This window comes from Pempheris klunzingeri, chromosome 22 (assembly GCF_042242105.1).
Source record: "Pempheris klunzingeri isolate RE-2024b chromosome 22, fPemKlu1.hap1, whole genome shotgun sequence".
NCBI lineage: Eukaryota > Metazoa > Chordata > Actinopteri > Acropomatiformes > Pempheridae > Pempheris > Pempheris klunzingeri.
In genome coordinates, this window is record NC_092033.1 from 8,129,452 (window position 1) to 8,153,896 (window position 24,445).

General features: G+C 40.4%; 2 protein-coding genes across 2 annotated transcripts in view; one reads left to right on the top strand and one right to left on the bottom strand.

Annotated features, from left to right (window-relative positions):
* LOC139221585 (ninjurin-2-like) overlaps positions 1-21,506 on the bottom strand; it is a 28,714-nt gene extending 7,208 nt beyond the window's left edge. The window contains exon 1 of the mRNA XM_070853498.1: positions 21,411-21,506. Within this exon, the coding sequence (XP_070709599.1) occupies positions 21,411-21,506 (96 nt within the window). The remainder of the gene's footprint in view (positions 1-21,410) is intronic.
* LOC139221584 (proline-rich protein 5-like) overlaps positions 1-24,445 on the top strand; it is a 255,194-nt gene that overhangs the window by 103,888 nt on the left and 126,861 nt on the right. The gene's annotated exons all lie outside the window — the stretch shown is intronic.

Genomic DNA, 24,445 nt, shown 5'->3' on the forward strand with positions numbered 1-24,445 from the left:
CTGTTCGCTAATGTTGCTTCAGAGCAAAACAATTTCAAGGGCAAACAGTCCTAAATGTTTTTTCTTTATTTATAAATTCTTTTAGGTGCCTTAATGGTAGAAATACAGAAGAATTTGCCTGTTGTGAAACCATCAACTTCAAAAAATCTGTCATACCTTCAGTATCAAAAGCTGAAAACATCATCCAGGATTTAACTGACCACTACGTGACAGACAAGCATCACCTCTTGACATGTTTGTGTTTGTTTGTACAGGGGGACATGGGTCAGCGTCTGAAATGCTGCGTTTGAGGTTATTTGTGTGCAGATGATAGGTGGGGGTGGTGGGCATGTCAGTGAATAGACTCATTATGTTTAGAGACAAATAAACAGTGGACAAAACTCAACACATGCACAAAACTGCGCACAAGCTTAGTTAGAGTCAAAACACTTATTAGGTGAACTTTGACATGGAAAGGAAAAGGGAGGAGGCACATAGGCACATACACACTTTCTATGCAGTAGGTTGACAACTCAAGAGCAACTGACCCTTGAACTCTACCTCAGAGCTAACTATCGTCCTGCTGACTGACCTGTAATTGGTAAAGCTGCTATGAGAAAACAAGCTTAGAACCATGTGTGTGTTAGTGTGCCTTTGCGTCCTTATTAATTCAAGCTAATGCTACATAATCTGAGGATGATGCTGATCTTCAGGTTTTGGCTGGAAAAGGTTTTCCACAGTAATTGGGTGAGCAAGTAAATGCATAAAATCCAGAGGTTATAGGTCACGTTGTTGTGAGTCTCTCTAACAAGCCTGTTCCATGCTGTGTCCTCTGGGTCACAACTGAGTGAACACATATGTCATTTTAACACACCTCTTCAGTCTTTTTGATCATTCCCTTCTTGCTGTTTTGCCTCTTTTCCGCTCCTATTTACTATCACATAAACCATTACTTTCTTCTTGCCTCCGTTTTCTGCGTTCTGCACAGATAAGCCAAAACTAAACCTATTGAAAGGATTTTAACAGACTGGAGACAAAATAGCTAGTAGGAATTTGTGTGTATTGCACACAAAACATACAGGCCCAATGATGATTTCCCACGCTACTACAAAAAATATTCCTCAACCTAGCATTGTATCTTCAACAATTGTTGCTGGAAAGATGGGAAAACATGACATCAATATCAAAACCACACTACAAATAAAATGAATTAAAACAAAATATGAAATTTAATTAGAAATATATTCCTGTCTTTTGACCACCGTTCTTTTAACTATGCTTTCTCTGTTTTCTTCTTACAACAGTTTATGTGCTGCTCATCTTGTCCTCTCTGTCTGCCTGTGACCATCAAAGTGTCATCCTCCTATTATCCTATGGAGGGCAAGCTGTTACGCAGCAGGGCGGACGCCTCAGTAATTGCTGGGCAGGATGTAGACAGAAATCCGTTAGTGTGTGTGTGTGTGTGTGTATGTGTGTGTGTGTGTGTGAGAGAGACCCAATTTAAGTTTTAGGCCTTGGGAGAGAGGGCATTTTCAAACAGTGAAGGCATGTTGAGAGACTTATAGTTAGATTCAGCTGTAGGGTACATTTAGGGTGAGTGTGAGGGATACATGAGGGGCACGTAATTGTGAGGGTGAGGATTTGGGCCTTGGGAATGCGTTTTGTCATTATGAGGCTCCTCACAAGTATAAAAGTATTAACATGTGTGCTGTACACATCCAGTTCAAATTCATGTTTTGAAGCATGTTTGGGTCAAATGTATGACTGGTACAAGGAATAGGACAAATGCATATTTGGGCACTAGTGTTTTTAGAAAAATCCGACAGAAACACACTGTATGCATCAGAACAGTTGAGTATGGAAAGTAACTTAATACATTCACTCATGTTCCTGCTATTTTCTGCTGCTATATAGTTCTACTCCACTATATTTCAAAGGGCATTTTACTTACTGACTTTACAGATTGATATGTGCAATATATGACAATATAAAGGGCCATTCTGCTGCACAATGAATATAAATGGTAAATTTTATAGCGCCTTTCCAGTCATTTTGACTACTCAAAGCACTTTCACATTACATCCTCATTCACCCACTCACACAGGAGGAATCTAAGTTGGAGGAGACTATTCTGTCACACACATTCATCGAACCACCGATCGATGGACGACCTGCTCTACCTCTGAGCCACAGCTGCCTCAGATATATGTATGTAACTTCTATTCATCTTTATTTCACTCAATTCATTTTCCTTTTCAAAATATTTCTTTACTAACTATTTATCAGAGGTGTGGACTCGAGTCACATGACTTGGACTCGAGTCAGACTCGAGTCATGAATTTGATGACTTTAGACTCGACTTGACAAAATCTAAAGAGACTTGCAACTCGACTTGGACTTTAACATCAGTAACTCGTGACTTCACTTGGACTTGACCCTTTTGACTTGAAAAGACTTGCTACTTTCCCCAAACCCAAAGATTAAAAAGTATGTTGACATGGACCGCTATATATCTATATCTGTGTGTGTGTGTGTGTGTGTGTGTGTGTGCGCGCGTGTGTACCTGAGCAAGCGCGCTGTCGGCACGACATCCAATCAAATTAAATCCATGTTGTTTTGATCCGACAGCATCCAACCAATCAAATTACAGGACAATCAATGAAGCGGATAAAGCAGCGCACCAATGGCAAAAATTATACCAAAGATAGTTTCGTTTGGGTACAAAAACTACGAGGTGGTCAACAAAAAACGAATCGCAGTATGTAAAACATGCGGGTCGAAGATTATGGACGGAGACACAACAACTTCCAACTTTGTTCGACATTTGAAGCTGCACAAAGAACGGTAAGTTAAGCTAACACTAGCTTATAGGGCTAAGAAAAGGTTAAGGCTAGATTTATGTTAAGTAAAGTAAAAGGGCCTGTCTAGTTGAAGGTGAAAACTGTTTTGCAATATGATGTGAGATCAATACAATACAGGACAGAAACTGCTGTGCAACTAGTTATAGTGCAGTATGCTATGGAAATACAATGTCAGCACTTTTTGTGCAAATTACATTTGCATTTGTTTCTTTCAAATGTGTTTGAACAATGTTCTTGTTAAAAAAGGTTTGAATAAATACAGATGTTGTAGCATACATGATCTGTGTAAATATTATTTCTCTGTTGTTAAAAGGACTCGAAAGGACTTGAAACTCAAATGGTAGGACTTGGGACTTGACTTGAGACTTGCCTGTCTTGACTCAGGACTTGACTTGGGACTCGAGGGCAAAGACTTGAGACTTACTTGTGACTTGCAAAACAATGACTTGGTCCCACCTCTGCTATTTATACAAAAAATGTATAGGGATTTGTGTGTGTGTGTGTGTGTGTGTGTGTAAGAGATAGGAGCACTGGGAAAATAAATATCCTAAACGACCTCAGTGACCTTTGCCCCCCCTTCCGGAGATGAGACACCCACCTTCACACAGAGCCACACACAATGCCACACAATGTCTCCCAAAAGCATAGAAAAAAGCAATTATTCGGCATAACACATACTGATACAGAGTACCTGCTATGTTTCACCACATGAGTGTACATTTGTGTGTTTCTGTGAGTGTGTGTGTTTGCATTTGGCCTTCCATCAGCCATCTGGGAGCAGGAAAGAGTGGCAGTGATTTGATATCAGTTGAGTCTCTGCATTCCTGACCATAACCACATGGTGTAACAGAGTTTCCCATATCAGTGACTCAGCCAGCTGGCCGCTCCAGGCCTGCAGGGACACCCGACAGAAACCTCACAAAGGATCACATTTCCAACTGACAGATTTTACCAATATGATATCATGAAGCTTACGTCACTATAATACGTGCCACACTGACAGGAAAGAAAAAAAAACTATGACTTCTACTTACTAACTAGGACATTTGGACAAATTGTGGTTTTGCTTTCCAAAGACAATTCTGTTTTTTTTTTGTTTTGTTATTGCGTTTTTTTTCCAAACCTGAGGGGAGCACTTGAAGTTAGACAATTATACATGTTTCAAACAAACCTGAAACTACTCTGAACTTACAGCATTTGAAGGGTAAAACAAAATTGTTCGCTTTCTGTTTTTATCACAAATAAATGGTTTTAGGTAATCTGGCAATCTGTCCAACTGATGTGTGTTTTGCCCTGTCAGGTCTGATGGCATAATATCTGATAGAAATGATGGTCAAAACTATGAAAATAAGAGCCAAGTTGTAACAAACTTGAATTATCCTTTTACAGCATGCATTTGGGCTTTGTGATAGAATGTACTTATTTAACAAATTGATACCGTGGTAAGTAAAAGTTCAATATCACAAGGAAGATTTGGACAATGGCTACAGGTGCTGGTCAGTAGTGGTGTACGTGTGTGTGTGTGTGTGTGTGTGTGTCTGCGTGTGTGTGTGTGTTGTGTGAAGAGGAGCCCGTAAACACCTGGTTCTCCTCTGACGTCAGCCATGCTGAAAGAGTCTCTTGCACAAGAGGTTGACGTGTGTTGCATACTGTTATAGCACCAATTGGAATGCTAAATACCCTTGAAGAAATGTGTGCCAGATGTGTGCGTTGTGTGTGTTAGCCAGGTGTGTATGGGTGGGCATCACATGCCAATAGTGTGTGCACCATCAGTGTGTTCTTAAACACACTATATGCTGTCATGGCAACATTGCACACACGCTCGTAAACAGAAATGTTCTTACTGTTTGGAGGCTGCTGCTTCTGAAGTGGTGACTTCAGTTAACTTCAGTGTTGACAAGCAGGAATGACAAGCATGTACAGCCCAAAGTTTCCTCACTGCATCGTAGCAAATTTAAATCTTTTAGATGTACAGCTCGGTCAGGCTCAGGTCAAGGACACTGCCTATGACTCTAATTATAATGAATATGTCATTATAATATTAACAATTGTACTGATAGCTTCAGTGTACTGCAGCTTTTCTTCATGTTTGGATTTCATGTATGTAAATGTAATGTTTTTCCAACAGAAAGAGTGAGCAGTAATGTAAAGTAAAGTACTTTTTTTTTGTATAATTTTGAATTCTTTGCAACATTTTATGACTTTTTGGTATCGTTTTCAGGGTCTGAATGTCACTTTCCCGTCCTTGGCCCTGTTTACAGTCTTTGTGCTTAGCTTGGCTAAACACTTCTTGGAACAACCTCTCTGTTCAATGATACTGATCTTTTCACCCAACTCCCAGTGCTTTTCTTTTTTTTTTTTTCCAGTAAATGAGTCTCAGATATGTTTTATTGTTCCTTCTTGCAGCTGTTTGAATCAAAGCCTTACAGGATCTCTGCACATACTGTAAAGCTTTTTTTATCCACATACTATTCTATTATTTACCATCACTTCTCAATGCAGGCACACACACACACACACACATAAACCAAATCATACACCCTGCGATTATAATAGGAACTACACATGTACTTTACACAGTGCCATGGAAAAAGACCTCGGTCCCCTCCAGGCTGATTTGTGGAGTTGTAAAAATATACAGCTCATTGTTCGGTGTTAGCTTGAAGCTTTTATTACAGAGAAGGCATGTTTGGAAAGTGGACGGACGGATGTCAAAGAGTCTTTGTGAGGACGAATACAGCAGCCATAGCTGGGATTCCTTGTGTTTCTTTGTGGTGCTTAACCTGTCATAAAAGACATGAGTACGCACTCTGTGAACTAGATCATCACAAATGTTGGAAACCTGTTGCTGAGAAAACTTCTGCCAATCATTTGAATATACCATAATAGCAATAATGTTGCAATGCTGTTGATGTCCTGGAACATCGTCTCTGAACACAGTGTCTTCTCACTGCTCAGCACAACTCATTACCAAGTGAAATGAAACGGTGCACTAAAAAATGTGCTTGAAATATCCTCAAACCAGCCCTCAGTTCTCGTGAAGCTGGAGTTTATCAGTTGTCTTCACAACAATGCGGCAGTGCTGCATTCCACCACGTTGACAAAAGGGGTTCGCTAACCTGCAAATGGTTAAAGTGCAGAAGTATCAATCAAGACACCCCAGAGGATGTGAAATGCTTGATTGCTTAACTGTGATTACCTGGCACATCATATCTCACTACTGTATTATTATCACCATGTCTGGTTTTTATAGGCTTATTATGTAACCCTAATAAAATATATTGCTAATAATGAATTTGTATTTATTTTTTATATTTGTTATATCCTTTGTTCTTGCACTACTTCTGTTTCTGACACTTTGTTTCTGCACTTTTTCTGTCTCTTGACTCTCTGCTGCTGTAAGAAGTGAATATCCCCGGTGTGGGATAAATAAAGTCTCTCTTATCTTATCTTAATTCAAAACTCGTCCAGCGTCCGTTTGGGGCGTGGGCATTCGAAGTGCCTGCCCATTCATAGCGGGCTGATTGCTCTGCCCCGGAAGTGCTGCTCCCAGCGTTGTTGAGTGCCGTTCATCCGATTGCTTCCACACTGCCCACCCTTTGGTCTTCAACTATACAACCACTAAGTGTGAAGTCCATCGGGTAAAGGGTTCCCAAGATGGACACACATCTGAGGTAGACAGGCTGCCGTGTTGGAGGGGTCAAGATCTGCTGAATGTGCCCAAGACATTCTACACGCCTGCCGAGTGTGTGGAAGATTGGATATACAGTTGTGGAGAAAAGCAACACACACACACACACACACACACACACACACACACACACACACACACACACACATACACACTACTGCCCCACTGACTCCAGTTTTCACTAAGACCACATTCTATGAGCAAAACAGAAAAAATCTTGTGTTTTAGCTCCTTTTATTTCTCCACGTTTTACATCACAGACACATCTTTACAGCAATGTGTTCAGCAGAGTCCCCTCCCCCTCACAAGGTAAAATCTAGGAGATAGTAATTACACTCTAGATTAATAAACTAGAGTTTGAGCGGTGCCTCTCAGTTTAACCTCTATTAAATTAACTGTCCCAGGAGTCGCTCAGCTGTTCCTTTGTTTAAAGTCAGCAATGCAGATTAGCTCCCTGTTATACATGATGCAGTACAGCTCTGTGTCAGCTTTTCAACAGCCACTGTTGGAGAGGTTTATGGGTACATTTTCATATCAATTTAGAACTTTCCACCTTCTCTCCAGCTATCTCAATCTCAAGCTGAAAACATGAAAGTGGCATTTGTCAGAAAACACCAACAAACAGCTGGAAGTTAAAATGCCCATGACTTGCATGTATAGTGAGAGAAGAAATCAATGAATTATCCTGCAATTAATACCTAAAATAACATACTCCTGACATTCAAATAATGCAACAATTTATAATTTTCATCCAAAATCCACAATGTGTTTGAATATGTGTGTGCAGCCTGCGTGTGTGTGTGTGTGTGTGTGTGTGCATTTACCATACTGTAGGTATGGAAACAAAAATGAATGAAGCATCAAAAACAGCAACAAAATTGTTAGATAGCTTATTTCTATGAGTCATCTAATCCTTGGAGTAAAATAATAACCACTATGTCTTAACAGCGTTTGTAGCTTGGTGTAATTATGATTCATTCACCCAAAAAGTCAGTTTGCCACAAAATGATCTTGTCTTACAGTCACAGTGGAGAGCCTGTATCCAAAACAAACAAGACAAAAAGAGGGAGGGAGGGGCACGCTACAGGAGGATGTGTGAGTGTGTGAGTGTGTGTGTGTGTGTGTGTGTGTGTGTGTGTGTGTGTGTGTGTGTGTGTGTGTGTGAACATATTGTATTGTGTAAATAGCAGCATAGTCCTGTCCATGCAGCTGTGTTTTGGAGTTATGCCCTCAGGGCTGAGGTGTGGTGTGACAACAGGAGAAATGAAAACGATGGAAAGCTTCTGAGATGGAAGAGTGACACGTTAACGAGTTTTCATTGCCGTGTCACTCTCTTTTTCTGATATGCCGTTTTTCCCTCGAATGAGCCGAAGCCGCTTGGAGTTTAAACCTCCCTCAGGCATACAAGCTTTCAGTCCTCGGCCATGTGTGACATCGCAGGACATTCCTCCCAGCGGCTTCCTGGCTTTCATTGCTCGGCCTTCATCACCATGCACAACACACACTTCCTTCCTCTGTGTTTGTGTGTATGTGGGCATTCCCACTTCCCGAGTTCCACGAATGCTGCTGTTTTGCACCAAGTCTGCATCCCAAATCAGAGACATTTAGAGAAACAGACTGATACAGGCACTACCAAAAATTGAAAATATGTATAAAAAACAAAACAAAAAAAATCTAAATTGTTAGCTGATGAATTCTGCTGTTGAAATATGGGGTCTTTGACTGATTTTCATAACATCTACTGTGAGTTTGTGAGACATTTTGGGGATTTTTGAGCACTTTTGAAGGCACAATGAAAAAATTCTTTCATCAGTCATAAAGGGGCAACAGAGCAGATAATGAACACCCAACAACAAACTGCATGTTTACGGAAGGAAAGTATTGTAAAGTATGTAAGAATTTTTTCCCACTTTTTTGTATTTGTAAAAAGGACACTTTGTCAAATTCAACATTTAGTCTTTATAGAGAAACATTATATTAAAGCGTTGGATTCATTTCCATGTCTAAAAGTCTGGATATCTTAGCCGACACTTATTTATAAGAATTATTTTGAATGTTTTTTTTGTCCCTTAACTTTATGGAGATGCAATAATTACTCAGATGTAGTTTTCTAATTGTACCTTCACACCAGATAACACACACAACGAGCTGGAATCTAATCTAACCTCTGGATTTAGTGTTGGTTTAACATTAGTGATAACCAGATTCAACCCTTTACTCATTGTGCTTTCCCCCATTCAGTCTCACCCCTCCATTCCTCTAATATTTCTGTCCCCGACCCTCATTTAATCCCTCACCCTACCTGCCATTCCAGTACCCTAATTTGCATAGATAAATGTGAGCTCAACCCGTGAAATGTGATCAGCCAAGCATGAAGCGTCTCTTTCTCTCTGTGTATACATACACTTGAACCTACACTTGACTTAGCTGTTACGTCTGCGTCTCACAAGTGTGTGTGCCTGTGAGGAAAAGCAACAAGTGGTAATTTTTTTTGAGAGCGGGATTGACATGAGTGTGTGATGAGGTGAAGGTACATATGCCTAAATTACACATAGGAATGTACCCAGAGGAGGTAAAGTAACGTGTATATGTGTGTGGGGTGGGGGTACATTATGACATATTCTAAAAGAATATATGTCACAACGTATTACAGTGGGGCAAAAAAGTATTAAGTCAGCCACCAATTGTGCAAGTTCTCCCACTTAAAAAGATGAGAGAGGCCTGTAATTTTCATCATAGGTACACTTCAACTATGAGAGACAGAATGGCGGGAAAGAATCCAGGAAATCACATTGTAGGATTTTTAATGAATTAATTGGTAAATTCCTCGGTAAAATAAGTATTTGGTCACCTACAAACAAGCAAGATTTCTGGCTCTCACAGACCTGTAACTTCTTCTTTAAGAGGCTCCTCTGTCCTCCACTCGTTACCTGTATTAATGGCACCTGTTTGAACTCGTTATCAGTATAAAAGACACCTGTCCACAACCTCAAACAGTCACACTCCAAACTCCACTATGGCCAAGACCAAAGAGCTGTCAAAGGACACCAGAAACAAAATTGTAGACCTGCACCAGGCTGGGAAGACTGAATCTGCAATAGGTAAGCAGCTTAGTGTGAAGAAATCAACTGTGGGAGCAATTATTAGAAAATGGAAGACATACAAGACCACTGATAATCTCCCCTCGATCTGGGGCTCCACGCAAGATCTCACCCCGTGGGGTCAAAATGATCACAAGAATGGTGAGCAAAAATCCCAGAACCACACGGGGGGACCTAGTGAATGACCTGCAGAGAGCTGGGACCAACGTAACAAAGGCTACCATCAGTAACACACTACGCCGCCAGGGACTCAAATCCTGCAGTGCCAGACGTGTCCCCCTGCTTAAGCCAGTACATGTCCAGGCCCGTCTGAAGTTTGCTAGAGAGCATTTGGATAATCCAGAAGAGGATTGGGAGAATGTCATATGGTCAGATGAAACCAAAATAGAACTTTCTGGTAAAAACTCAACTTGTCGTGTTTGGAGGAGAAAGAATGCTGAGTTGCATCCAAAGAACACCATACCTACTGAAGCATGGGGGTGGAAACATCGTGCTTTGGGGCTGTTTTTCTGCAAAGGGACCAGGACGACTGATCTGTGTAAAGGAAAGAATGAATGGGGCCATGTATTGTGAGATTTTGAGTGAAAACCTCCTTCCATCAGCAAGGGCATTGAAGATGAAACGTGGCTGGGTCTTTCAGCATGACAATGATCCCAAACACACCGTCCGAGCAACGAAGGAGTGGCTTCGTAAGAAGCATTTCAAGGTCCTGGAGTGGCCTAGCCAGTCTCCAGATCTCAACCCCATAGAAAATCTTTGGAGGGAGTTGAAAGTCTGTGTTGCCCAGCGACCGCCCCAAAACATCACTGCTCTAGAGGAGATCTGCATGGAGGAATGGGCCAAAATACCAGCAACAGTGTGTGAAAACCTTGTGAAGACTTACAGAAAACGTTTGACCTCTGTCATTGCCAACAAAGGGTATATAACAAAGTATTGAGATGAACTTTTGTTATTGACCAAATACTTATTTTCCACTATGATTTGCAAATAAATTCTTTAAAAATCAGACAATGTGATTTTCTGGATTTTTTTTCTCATTTTGTCTCTCATAGTTGAGGTATACCTATGATGAAAATTACAGGCCTCTCTCATCTTTTTAAGTGGGAGAACTTGCACAATTGGTGGCTGACTAAATACTTTTTTGCCACACTGTATGTATTATGCATGAACAAATATTTGTTGACTTTGACTTTATGACAGCAATCTGTTTATTACCCCATTTTACACACATAAAATACAGCACTCCTTCGTAACTACTGCAATTCATTAACCTATGTACACATATAGGGAAGTTAATTACTATAGTAACAAAAGCCACGACGATATTCTTCATGTAATAACTGCATAGCAAATGTGGTGATACCAGAACTATAAAACATACTGTAGCTGAGGTTCACATACTGTCATCACAGGAAAAAAAACTTCCTCTGCAGATATTTACTGTGTTTCGATGTTATCGTGCTCTAAGAAAACAGAACAAATCCCAGTCCGGCTCCTTGGTTACCACAAGGGTTTGTATTGCTGTGGCAATGTGGTAGTGATCAACATGGATCCAAGACCTCTCTGATGAAAGCTACTTCAGCAACCACACGTGTAATTTCCGACAACCACAAGACTTTGATGTACTGCCACTGTTGGAAATGAATGTGTATAATCGTGCAGATGGAGGTTTTCCACTGGCAGAATCCTCCCAATGTCCCGTGACACGCCTGCTTTAACAAACATGCAGTGGATGCACGTCCTCGCTATCTGTTTCAATAAAATAGTGATTAGCACTTAACACAAAGTACAGCTAAGGTTGATGGGAATGTCGGAAGTTCGGAAAAAAACCCATTTTGACCTGATGATGGTGTTCGATAAAAGGACAGGGGATCAAAGTCATCCTCAATGGTCTGTGAATGTATATACAAAATGTCATAGCGGTGGTCCGACCGACATTGCCATCCCTAAACCATAAAACCAATATGTTGTTTGTTTCATGGTGCACTGTGTATTGATTTGATGCTCCATTTTAATTTAGATTCTTATCAATTAACATATAAATATGAAATATGTATATATCGACCTATAAATACGTATATCTATTTTCTGTTTCTCTATCTATCTTAATATTTCAAATAGCAGGTCATGTACGTGGCACTGTGAAGAGGTAAATGACTATTTGTCTAAGATAAGTCATTGCTGTTTCTTTTCACTGTAGATGTCAAAGGGTAGATGGCTATTCATGAACAAGCAACACATTCTGCCCTCCACACACACACACACACACACACACAGAGGCACAAACATAAATGCAATAGATCAGTTAAGGTGACTAAACCTCATTCGGGGCATTTTATTTAGGTCCCCAGAGGCTCCTAAACATGATGTGTATGTTTTCAAAGAGCGGGCTTATGTAGACAGACAAATGCTGTGAAACATTTTATGTGTCCGGTCATGGGTAAGTTTCAAAAAACAACAAGTGAGATTAGAGCTACGTGCTTACCAAAGTTTTATACAGCCAGTGCGATTTCCTGCAGTATATGGTTTATGTATTGTATAGTTCAAGCTGTCATTTTCCTTCGTCTCAATGCTTTTTAAAAACAAAACCATATATGACAGTTACACGGTGTCCAGTTCCTTTAGACTTGGTCGATGCCTTCATGGTTTCACGCAGAGGACAATTAATAACAGAGTGCCTTTGTTTCACTTTTAGTGTGATCTCATTGTGTAGAAATCAACAATAGTCCCATGAGCACCGCAGGCACCAGGGGGACATCAGCTACAGAGACTGAATGAGGTAACACAGAACCTCACCCACCTCCCACACTCGTTCTTTCCCTCCATCACTCCTGCCATGCTCCCACTATTTTCCTTAAACACATTTAAAAATCACAAATGATCTCACGCGGCTACATCACTTTATTGCATTAACTAAATTGTCACTGTATGTTTTCATTGGAATTGGCAACAAGTGATTTTTTGGCCACTTGGAGGCAACGTACTGCAGCGGTACTGTACATACTTATGTATATATATATATGTGTATGTGTGTATATATGTGTGTGCATTTCTTATGTATGTATTTCTCTACACATGTATACTTACTTCTGTGAAGTATGCTGCTGCTGCACTTTTATTTAATTTTAATTTTAGTTCTTTCTATTCTGTTGTTTTTCTACATTGTAAACTGCAGCTGGACGGAGTCCAGGAAAAAGTTCCCCACGGGGAAAATAAAGTATATTTTATCTATCTTATCTTATCTTAACGTAACCAAGCTGTGAACACAACACTGACATATTATCATGTTTTATGCTGATATCTGCTTTTCTTTTAGCTCTATTTTTGTTCTCCACCAACTCCTGAGGGATCTGTCCGGCTCTTTAGTAGTTAAATGCTCCACTGTGTTCACCAGCTAGTAGCTAGTGTCTGTCCCTGTTGATACCAAAATGGATTTTTAGTTGCTTTTTGTTGTTTTGATGCATTATTTTGATAATAGCTTGTTTGTACATAACGCCACATCACTGCATTGCTATGGCACCGACTACAGATGGAGGGCAGGAAGCGATTTTCCTAATTTCGCTATTAAAACTGTCAAAAATGCCTGTGGTTTATATCATTCACAGCAGAGTAGTCATGAGGAGCTTTTACCGACTATCTAATCTTGTTCCAAAGGGCGAAAAGCAAGAAAGAAAAGCAAGAAAAAAGCGCTGGTAACAACGGCTTGTGAACCTCAAGGGGGATGAGCAGACTTAGTTGATGCTTGTGTGTGACATAAATTATGTGACTATGTTTATGTTGCTTACTGTTTCTGCAGTTTACAATGTTAGCAATTGTTTTTTTATGTGCTTTGTTGGAGTTTGTGCCACTGTAACTGAACAATATGCAGCAGTAGTAACTAGCACAACACGGGCTTTGCTCCATATCCTTTCTGATTTTCACTTCATGGCCTCCATCTGCTTTTGGTGTGCGTGTTCGGCCCTTAAATCATCCAGCTGAAAGATGCGAAAACACCCTAAAGAGCTGGACGGAGCTACACAGTTGAGTAATAATTCTTATTCTTTTAAATTGCAAATTGTAATTTGATCCTTTGTAAATATTCACATATTTATCAGAGCAGCTTGAAAGTATTGTATTTTTACATTGTTCATTTTGGATTATTCATTACCTACATAAGAAAACAGTGATAATCACATACAAAAACTTTTATCTCAGTGGGACTGTTGACCTCTGCACACACTAACAAGGGCATACAGCCATTCACATGGTCACAAACACATACTACATATCATCAACTGGCTAGTTTATACATACACATGCCTGTAAACCCACATACAAGATTGAAATATTAACAGCCTGGGTCTTTCCCATGCACACACTCCATTTTACCCCACGACCTAACACTCATGCTGGAGGAAAAGATAGATAGACCGAGTTCTGTGTTTACCTTTAGATCGGCCTGCGATTGGCATTAACAGAAATGTACACATACTCCATACTGGCCAGCAGCCAGCAGTCCATCTTATCAACAAACACAAGAGGTCACACTCTGTGTGCACATCTCAGTTTGCAGTCAATATACCTTTTTTCCCCAATTTCTACATGAAGATTTACCACTATCTCTCCCTCCTCACCTTCAGTGCTTTCTATCTGTTTCCACTCTTCCTCTGTCACATTTGATTCCCCTCTTAAAGGAATAGTTCTACATTCTGGGAAATATGCATATTTGCTTTCTTTCCCAGAATTAAATAAGAAGATTGGTATCACTCTACACTCCTGCTTAACACGGAGACTTTATGCATTAAACCCCCACCACACACAGAGCACCTCACCTCTAGAGCAATGTATATGTTTATGACATTGTATATATTTATGTCTATTTTTATGTGTATGGCTTTTCACACATGTGTGGCCACATGTGTGTGGCAGCGTCTTTGTATGTGTTTGGCTGTGATCCAAGCACAGCACACAGTACACTAGACCGCTATGAGCCACAGAGTTAAGTGAAGTGTACTGCACCTCAGACTACTGCACTCAAATGTAGCTGCATCATAAGTGCAGTTGATAAGCAAGACTGAAAATAAATGGATTTTTATGAATTCTAAGAAAAACCATTAAATGGCTACGTGTGCTTTTATGAGCAGGGTGTGTATACAAAGCTACATGGAAAGTCTGTGAAAAGACTGACATACAGTGAACTTGGATTTATTACCCTTGTGTGTTTTTGTGATTTGTGTGCATCCGTGTGTGTGTGTGTATGTGTGTGTGTGTGTGTATGCGTGAGTTATAGTGTTGTGAGTTATAGTGTCCCAGCAGGGGAGCTTCAGCACTAGAGTGGGGGTTTCCTGTTCTTTCTTGGCAAATACAAGTGGAACAAGTGGATGAGGAACAAAAGTGTGACACAACACCCTGGCCTAAAGCTGCAACTTCTGATTTATTGCATGTGTAATAGTCAGCTCAAGGTTTTAAGGATAATCAGTAGTTACATTGACAAACAATGTCTTCATAAAAGATATTAGTCCAGCGTGGATGTTTGCTGGTAGAAAAATAACATTTAAATGGATGTCGGAGTCAAGATTTTCAATCCTACTAAACTTGAAGAAAAGACACAAACTTGTGTGTCTTTAATGTGCTTTATATCTGCTGTGTTTCAGTCTATGACACAATAATTGTGGGTCTGTTAAAGAGAGAGAGCAGGAGGCAGAGAGACTGGTCTGTGTGTGCGTGTGATAATCTAATTGTTTATATCTGGTGGGATCTAAAGTTTCGTCTGGTATCACTCATCTTCGCACACTCACTCATTCTCTAAACCTTCGAAAAATCTCTTCACGTTTCAGCAGACACACACAAGAAAGGACAGCGAATTAGGATCTTTTCCCGTAAAAGCTGTTTCAGATTCAAGCCGAGTCGGCTGTCATTTCCCCCCCAAAATGAAAAGAAAACACACGCTCCCCCCCTAGACAGGGGAAGAAGAGGAGGAAGAGGGATAGAGAGAAAAATGGAAAGAGGACTGGGGTTATAAAGAGAAAGGAGAGAAGACGATGCAGAGGAATGTCTGAGGAAGACAGAGAGACAGAATTGAAGAAAAAGCAAAAAAAGAAAGCAGAGAAAAGTGTAAAAGAAAAGTGTAAGGGTAGAAAGGATATTTAGATCCATTTTAAAAATGTAAATTTCAACAATAGTACAGATACACATACACTTACACACATACACACATACACTAGAGCATGTCCACATAACCATGTATTTCTACCTCTTTTTTTAAAAGTCAGTTTTTCAGAAACATGGCTGAGTTAATACAGTGATGATTTGAGGGAAAGGCCAAAAAACCGAATATGTAGTTGGGTGTGTTGGTCCATCTATTCAACCACACCTATTCTTAGATGGTGGCAGTAATATAGTATATCATTGTTAGTGAGGCGAGCCCATTGGAAAGCATTTTTCAATGATTTTGTTGACAAAGTGTGGACATTGTCTCACACAGGTTCTGTTCACACTTGGCACAACAGGATAGAGACACAGGTGTGTGAGTGAAAAGCTCAAAGGTTGGATTCCAGGACCTGCAGGATAAAGCTGAGCTGGGAAATGAAAGGGCAGCACTTGCCTCCTCCTCATTCGTCACTCCTCATTCCGACCATAGAAATGCCCTCAAGCAAGTGCCTCTCAGGTGCCTCTCAGGTGGCTAGCTGGCTCTGGCTTTCTCATAGCAAATTCAGCAAACACATTTATGAGAGAAACAGACTGAAAAAAGAAGCAATCCATAGGGATAACTTTTATTTCTATGAATATGCGTTGTGATGAATGCCTTGCAGGTGCTTCAGGTCTTGTTTTTTTTAGCTCAACTATCATTTCTATGATGTGACTTTTTGTGGCCATATTGCCAAGCTAAGTTTATTCGTACAAATATTTTTCAAACATCAAATTCATTTCTCAATCTTAGAAACTGTAGTTTGAAGAAACAACTTAAACTCAAGCTCCACTTATTGGCTTTGTTTTGCCTAAAAGTCCTAAAAGTGCTACTTGCTTGTCAACAGATCATCTCCGTGACAACTGAGGAAACTCCATCCACTGATGAAGACAAGTTAACTCTAATCACAAGTCACTTGAGACAGACTTGAGACATGTTCTGACGGCAGGTCTGAAGTGCAGCTGAGCACAAAGTGGTTACTGAATATCAGATACAATATACTCACAGTGTGTATGTTCTGTTTCTGTCAAAATATACAAAGTGTGATTGACACACACCAAGCCTGAAACATCGATACCGTAGTTTGGACACACAAAGCAAATATTATATTACACACCTATTATGCAACAACAGACATTTAAAAATTTGGCTCAGTTGGGTCTCAGATGAGAGTTCCCGGAATCACACACAATCACACACACTTTCTCGTACTTCACACTCACACTCAGAATGTGGCATTTGCCATGTAGGGGCCGAGCAGGGGTTTTACACACACACACACACACACACACACACACACACACATGTAATGTCAAAGGGAGGCAGCAATGTATTCTGGGAGGTGAGAGAAGTGGGAAGGGGATGAGAGGGATGGTGGTCGTGGAGGGACAAACAGCAACAGACATTAAAACAGATGGATGAGATTAAACAAGAGGAATAACACCAGAGAATACAGCTGAATCCAGTTGTTGCTATGTTATTGTTGTTGTGACCCATGTAGACCTATGATTTGGATGAAATATGATTATTATTGTTGTTAGTATGAGTGACATAGCGTAAGTGACCCTGCCCTCCTGGCATCTGCCAAAGTAACTCAATGGCCAGTTCAGGCTTGTTCACATGCAAGAAACAACTCTCCCAACTGAACATGAATTTTATGTTTCGTTACAGAACTGATGGGCATAACTGAATGAATTGAAAACTGGAATACACCTTTAGGATTCAAACAAACACAAACTTGTCCAACATAATAAAAAGTGGGTGTGGAGGAATTTGTGGGTTAAGGATAGTACTGTTGAGTTTTATAGAGACGCTGTGACTCAACAACATACCCACAGTTTTTACTCAGGAATCAAAGCCATATTTTAAGACTGTGCATGAAAAGTAAAGAGAAAAATTATTTTCATTTGTTAAACGTTATGTCTGGTAACATTTTATATTTCCCAAACAAATTCATTATAAAGACAAAGCCAACAATTAATTGATTAATAAGTATTGCCTGTGCATCCAAATCTTGATATAACTCCCTCCTCTGTGCCATAGAGCTCCATTGTTGTCCAAAAACTAATGACACTGTTGCACTGGGTGACATGTTCCTTCATGAACTTGGGCACTGTAGCATACTTAGAGATGATCCCACAACTGTTCTGCTCCTGTGAATACCTAGTAGCACATCTAATCTGCAGCTAAAAATAGCAAGCAAATTCTTTACTCCCATTTGAGTAACATGTGCTTAAAACTACAGTGCCCAGCTGTTTCAGCTATATATATCAGAGAGTATAGAGAAATAACAAATAACATTAAGGAAAATATTAAATATCATCTGCTTTATCTTTGAAAGGTAACCCACACCAGATCTTATGTGGAGGGATTGCATCACTGAACTGACTTCTAAAGGTGGAAAGCTATAAGTTAATTGAAGCTCTGATCACACCAATGGTTACAGGTAGGTGGCAGCTCTAGCTAGCAACCAAGCAAGGATGTTGCTTTGGTACACTTACTGCAGTTAACAACTGCTGAACATGTACATAGGTTAACACTAATGACACTATAGACTTACTATATAATGGCACTGGAGAACAGTAAAAGTGCTTCAGTATTGCAAGCAAGGCGCATTAAATGATGTCCACTTACTCCAGATGATGGCCTTAAAGTCCACTTTCAGGCTATTTTATTTTATTGGTTATTAGAAGGACCCTCAAAGCTCTTGTAAGCATACAAATATTACAGATAAGTGCCGTTCTTATCTTTTAAAGAACAATTCAACTACAAAGGAAACTCTGAGAGTGTGACCGCTCTTTGCTTTCATGCTTAGAAAGACTGTGTGATTCCTATTAATTCTGTGTCAGCGTTCTACACCCTGTTGCTGTGCTCTATACATAGAGAGTGACTTGGAGGTGTAAAGCCTTCACACCGTAGAAATAGATTCATCATGGCAGCTTCACACAGGCGCAGCGTGAAAACCTCATAAATCCAATTTTGGCAAATTACACGCTTTCATTTGGACTCGATTTGAAGCTGTGCTGAGTGCATTATGTCTGGGTGTTGAGAAGATGTCGTGAACTCAGATACTAAGAGTCCCTTTCAAAATCAAGCGGCTCAACTACAAATCCACAAGCATCTGAAGTCCTATGTGGGTGTTTGGCATGCAAAGGTTTCATCTCACAGCAGATTATATAAAACCAGTGTGGGAATTTAAGGGTAAATCCAGATAGTTTAGATCAAGTTAATTTTGTAACCAAAATATCTTTTATGCAACAGGTTTCGGTTGGTACAGAAAACCCCATCTCATCTTATATCTGGTATCTTAAAGTATTCAGACCGTCACTGGCTCTTACTCTAACACATGCAACACCTCCTGCATCTTAGATCATGACCACAGAAGCAATGTGCCATTCCTCTTTCTGTTAAAACAGCATGACAAAGACACAAGTGATGCATGATGTCGCGGCCAGAGCATCACTCACAAACCACTAGTGTGAGCTGATGGTGCCTCACAGGATGTGTATGATGCTGAGAGAGCGATTTCTTAAGCACACATGCTTATTTAACACTCACACACGTGCACATACGTACACTCATTTCCGCTTTTGTGAGGATCACACGTTTCTCTCTTCACATCTGCCAACATATGATTAAGCTACAAGGGTTGAAAAGAATAAATGCGGTGAGGGCTGGCAACTGTGAATGTAAACATTTACAGTCTGAGCCACATGATATGATCAGTGCTGCCATAGCTATGTTTGAGGCCAAATGTTCAAATGGTGCTATACGGTCTCAGCTTATCTGTGATTAAAGGTGCTAAGCAGGCCTCCGGCTCTCCTAAGAGCCACGGTGGTCTTTATAGTAATTCACCAACCACGTCGGTCACTATAATGCTTGCTAACTGCTGCTAAAATATACACCAGGCCTCTGCCTCGGCTACTGTAACAGCTTCCTGTAGTTATAGTGATCATTGTTTGCATTAACAGAGTACATTACCAACACTGAAGGCTGACACCAGACTCATTTTTGCACCAAATACTCCGACAGTACTGGACAGCTCACACTAAATTGATGAATGATAATATTGTTCAAGGTCCCACTGAAGGGCTAGTATGATTCATCATAGCATGAGAGAGAAATTCAGTGTGTGTGTGTGTGTGTAAACTTAGTTCAGTTAAATCAATGAACAGGACCAGCATTCATGAGTGTTACGTTTGGAAGTGGTTAGCAAGCAGGTAAACAACCTTAATTTTTGCTGCTACATAAATTCATAAGGTACAACTGCTGCAGCCATCATCCCGATGACTGGAACTAAAATTACAAATATGAGATTTTTACTGACCAACATTGCAACAGTATTGGGTAAAATTCACAATTAAACTGAGAGTTGAATTTTTGAATTGCCACTTTACAGCAGTTCAAAAAGCGTGTTAAAAATAAACAGAAATTCCAGACTCGTGTGCAATATTCTCGTAAAATAGATTAAATAGGGAAAAGTCACTGTTGGTTACTAAAGAAATTACCTCATTTTGCAAATTGTGTGTGCCTTTTTTTTTCCAGCAGCAGCAATACTGAACGAACACAATATGAAAAAGATGCTCTTTGACTTCCGATCTGTCACTGTCTTACTTACACACAACAGAGAGAGAGAGAGAGAGAGAGAGAGAGAGAGAGAGAGAGAGCTTGCCTTGAGTAATAACACTTTGTTCACTGAAGACTGTGTGGCTAAATATAACAGTAACTGATAGCCCTGCTGGTTGATGGGCTGAAGTATTGCTGTCTCTGACAGGATTCAGGAGATGAATCGCAACAGACACCGGAGAGTGTGTGTGTGTGTGCGTGTGTGTATGTTTGTGTGGCTAGAAGTGTTAGGTAAAATGTCTACATACGTATAACTGTAGCGAAGAATGAGTCAAAAGTTATTTGGAGAATAAATAAGAATAATGAGAACAGTAATACAAAAATAAGGTATTATAAGGAAGGAAATGCAAATTTAAACAATGCCAAATCTCCATAAGTGAAAAACCATAAGTGATTCTTAAAGAATGAGCCCACATTTCGATGAAAAATGAAAATAAGGCTGTATATAAAAGTGCTTTCTCTCCAACCCTACCTTGACCCCTTTTTCTTGCCATTAGTGAGTACCTGTTCTGTTGACCCGTTGTTGCATTATAGGACTTTATTAGACTTTGCACCAAGGCCCTAATTGATATTTGATGGATGTTGCGATCGTAACTTGGTCTCAGAATAGAGTCCGGAAAGTCAGCCGAGCCCAGAGAGCCACACAGCAACCCTCTGATCCTCAGCTCTCACATAGGCAGGACATACCACAGCTCTGCGGCAAAGCTCAGACAGGAGAAGCAATTCAGAGTCGCAGATAGACCAGGACCGAGAGAAAGTGAAATGAGGGGAAGAGGGGAAGAGAAAGAAGGGGAAACAGAAGGGAAGAGAGAGCGAGGAAGTAGGAGAGGCCACTGCTAAACAGACGGATTCCAACTTCACCATTCATTTTCTTCCCTTTTGCTTTTTCTCTTGTTTTCTGTCTTTCTATTTCTGTTCTCTCTGTCTCTCCCCCCGCTCTCTCTCTCTTTTTCACACAGTTTTCAGTCTTTTTTGGGTGCACTAACCTGCAGAGGGCCACTGGCTGGCATGGTGGATCTCAGCGATGTCAGGTCGATGTCTCGGCCCTGCTCCCCTCTCTCTGTCTTCCCAAGTCCCTGCATAATAAGGCCCGTAGCAAGCAAGTAACCATGCACACACACACTAGCACACTCGAATGTTGCCCCCACAGCAGTGAAAATGCTAATGCAAGGATGGCAGTGGCCGTTATGAAAGGAAATGACCCTGGACGCCAGGCACCAAGCACCAGGCAAGGCCAGGGAGGACAGCAGAGGGACAAACAAACGGCTTATTCACTCCATCCTGGTCTCCCCCACTCCTTCTCTCTCAGTTTGCACTCTTTCAGCCAGTCTCCCTTTCTCTGTCTCCCTCTATCCTCGGTTGTAAAAACCCTGTAATACTAAATGAATTATCATACTGAAAACCAGGCAAACATCACCATGTTTAAAGTTAGTTTCGTCCCTATCTGTGGCTCTATTTGCATGGGCAACCTCTGCAAACCAGTGCACACCAAGTTGTGTCTATTTGTGCTTGTTTGGTCAACAAAAACATTCTGCTGTATTTCTGTTAAGTTAACTGAGGTCAGACGTCTTCTTGTAAAAGCACTGAGGCTCCACTGTTAGGAGTTTACAGCTCTCTGAACCAGGGGACCCCAGCTCTGTTACTGGGAAGCATAGACGCCACGTGCATAGGAGTCAGGCCAAGTGATATCAGAATAGTTAGAGACGGATACCTCAAAATCTGGACAAATATAATTCAGGCAATTTTCATGTCTACACACGACTAGAGGTGAGTAAAAATATGCTTTGTAATTTGCAGAGAGGCAGTAACATCCATGAATACTGTTGTATCCATGTAAAGTTTGCTGATATTAGCCGCTGTAGGCTACTGGTCATACCAGACCAAGTAAAGGTGTATCAGCAAACCCCCTGACTGTGTTTAATCAAGGAAGTGTGCGTTTTGTCACGTGTGAACTAAACCTTTCATTTGTAGGAGAGAGAATGTGTTGTGTCTTCTTTCAAAATAGTCTCATACGAAGTCAGTGAATGAAGCTCACACCATTTTAAGTTACATTTAGCAGGAGTATTGGAAAAGTGGGAACAAATTGTATTATATTATACACATATTATATATCCTCCTGTTTATATTGCTGTCCACTAGTTTATTATCTATTGTTTTATTGGACACTAATAAAGGAATATCGTATCATATCTTATCTTAAATAGCTGGTGAAAAGAAAAATGTTTTCCGTCAAACCCATGGGTCAGCATGGGTGGAAAGTACAGGGAACTTGTACACAAAGTAACACGCCACAAACAAATGACAAACTGGACAAACAAAGAAACATAGAGAAAAAGGTAAAGGAAAAGAAGCACCTCTTTTCTTTGCATCTCTCCCTCTCGTTCAAGTACACACACATACGGATGCCCTGAGGGGAATGGTGGCTGCCAGCAGTGACTAACACACTGCTGTAAGCTCACAATCCTCAGAAAAATGATCATGCATAGATGGCAGGAATTTCATTAGGTTAAGTGTGCCTGAACAGGACGTCACACACAGCAAAGTAAACCTTTGCCCCATTTAGTAAAGACTTAACTTGGGGGTGTGACACAGGGTGAAACAACAACCTGGTGTATCACTTTTCGTTTCAATTGATTAAATACTAAAAGTAGTCATTCGGAATAGCTCACCCATCCCTCATCTGTCTCACTTCATTATACTGTGACCAAGTTTCAATTGTTGACAGAGCTGACGAGCACTGTAATTAATGTCCTGAGATAAGTGGAGTATAGCTTAATATCAATCAGCCCGGATATCTGTTTGAGGCACTCACCACTCTAATATGAAAATGGTAGAATAACTAACAAACCTACCAACATAGAACTGTTAATAATGATTATATATTATATGTGTGTGTGCAGTGGCATTTCATATTTACAGTAAGAACAAACTGCCAACTCAGAACATGGACACAATTATGATGTGGTGTGCATTTGGTAAACGACTTGAGGGTCAGAGCTTTGTCACATTTCTGTCCAATAATGGATGAGGCATCTGCCCTTTCACTTCTTTTTCTGGTCGTGATGAATTTGCTTTCACAGTCTTCCTGGAACTCTCCGAACCTCAGCTAACACTGTCTGAGAAGTTATTTTGTTTTTGTGGGTTTCCAGAGTCGCACGTCTGCCATCTTCCAGGGGTTTCAGGTAGTATAGTAACTGTTCAGAGGCACATAATGGACTATCTGATTCAAACGTAGATCGTTGGACTATTTGAGCACCAAATTCCAAGTTAATCCCTAAATGAGGCTAAAAGCAAACCGTGCAGCCCACATTTTGTTTGGTAATCGTTCCTAGAAACTGAGAGTTAACATGAGACACCGTTTTTTCAGCCAAACCTCTTTATTCTTTGGCTCCTATGAACAGAGAGTCTGTAGAAGATGATTTTCCCAAGTTCTTCCTAGAAAGAATAACTGCTGTGTAGTTAAAACAGTTTGAGCCGCATGGTAAACATATTCATTCCCTGGCTTACAGAGACTTACAGTGCGATGTTTTTGACAGATAGTCAGCTAATCCTGCTTTAGAAAAGCTTGCTCTGGTTTGTACATGTCTGTGAGAACGGTAAAGACGTACTTTAGGGTGAAAGCTGCGGTTCATCAAAGGCATTCATGACCGTTTGTGGTATGTTTTAATGCGTAAATGTGAAGCTAAAACAGAAGCCGTAAAGCCCATACCTGTAATTTTGCTTAATCTTCGATAAAAGAATTGTTTGCTATATAAAGCCTTCAGGGGTTTTGTGCCGCATCTCCTCTTGATGTTCTGTAGCAGTTTTTCTTGACTGTAAACAAGAGGTGTTGCGAAACACCACCAAAACCTGCTACACAGGCTTTTTGTTTATCCTCTCTCCCAAATGAGGATAACGTTCATTTGTGCATAAAAGTTATTAATAGCATACTCTATGTGCAAGCAGATTTTAGTTGTGATTTACCTGTGGTCATCTCAGTGCATTAACAAAATGAATGGTGCTGTTTGTGAAGGTGACATTT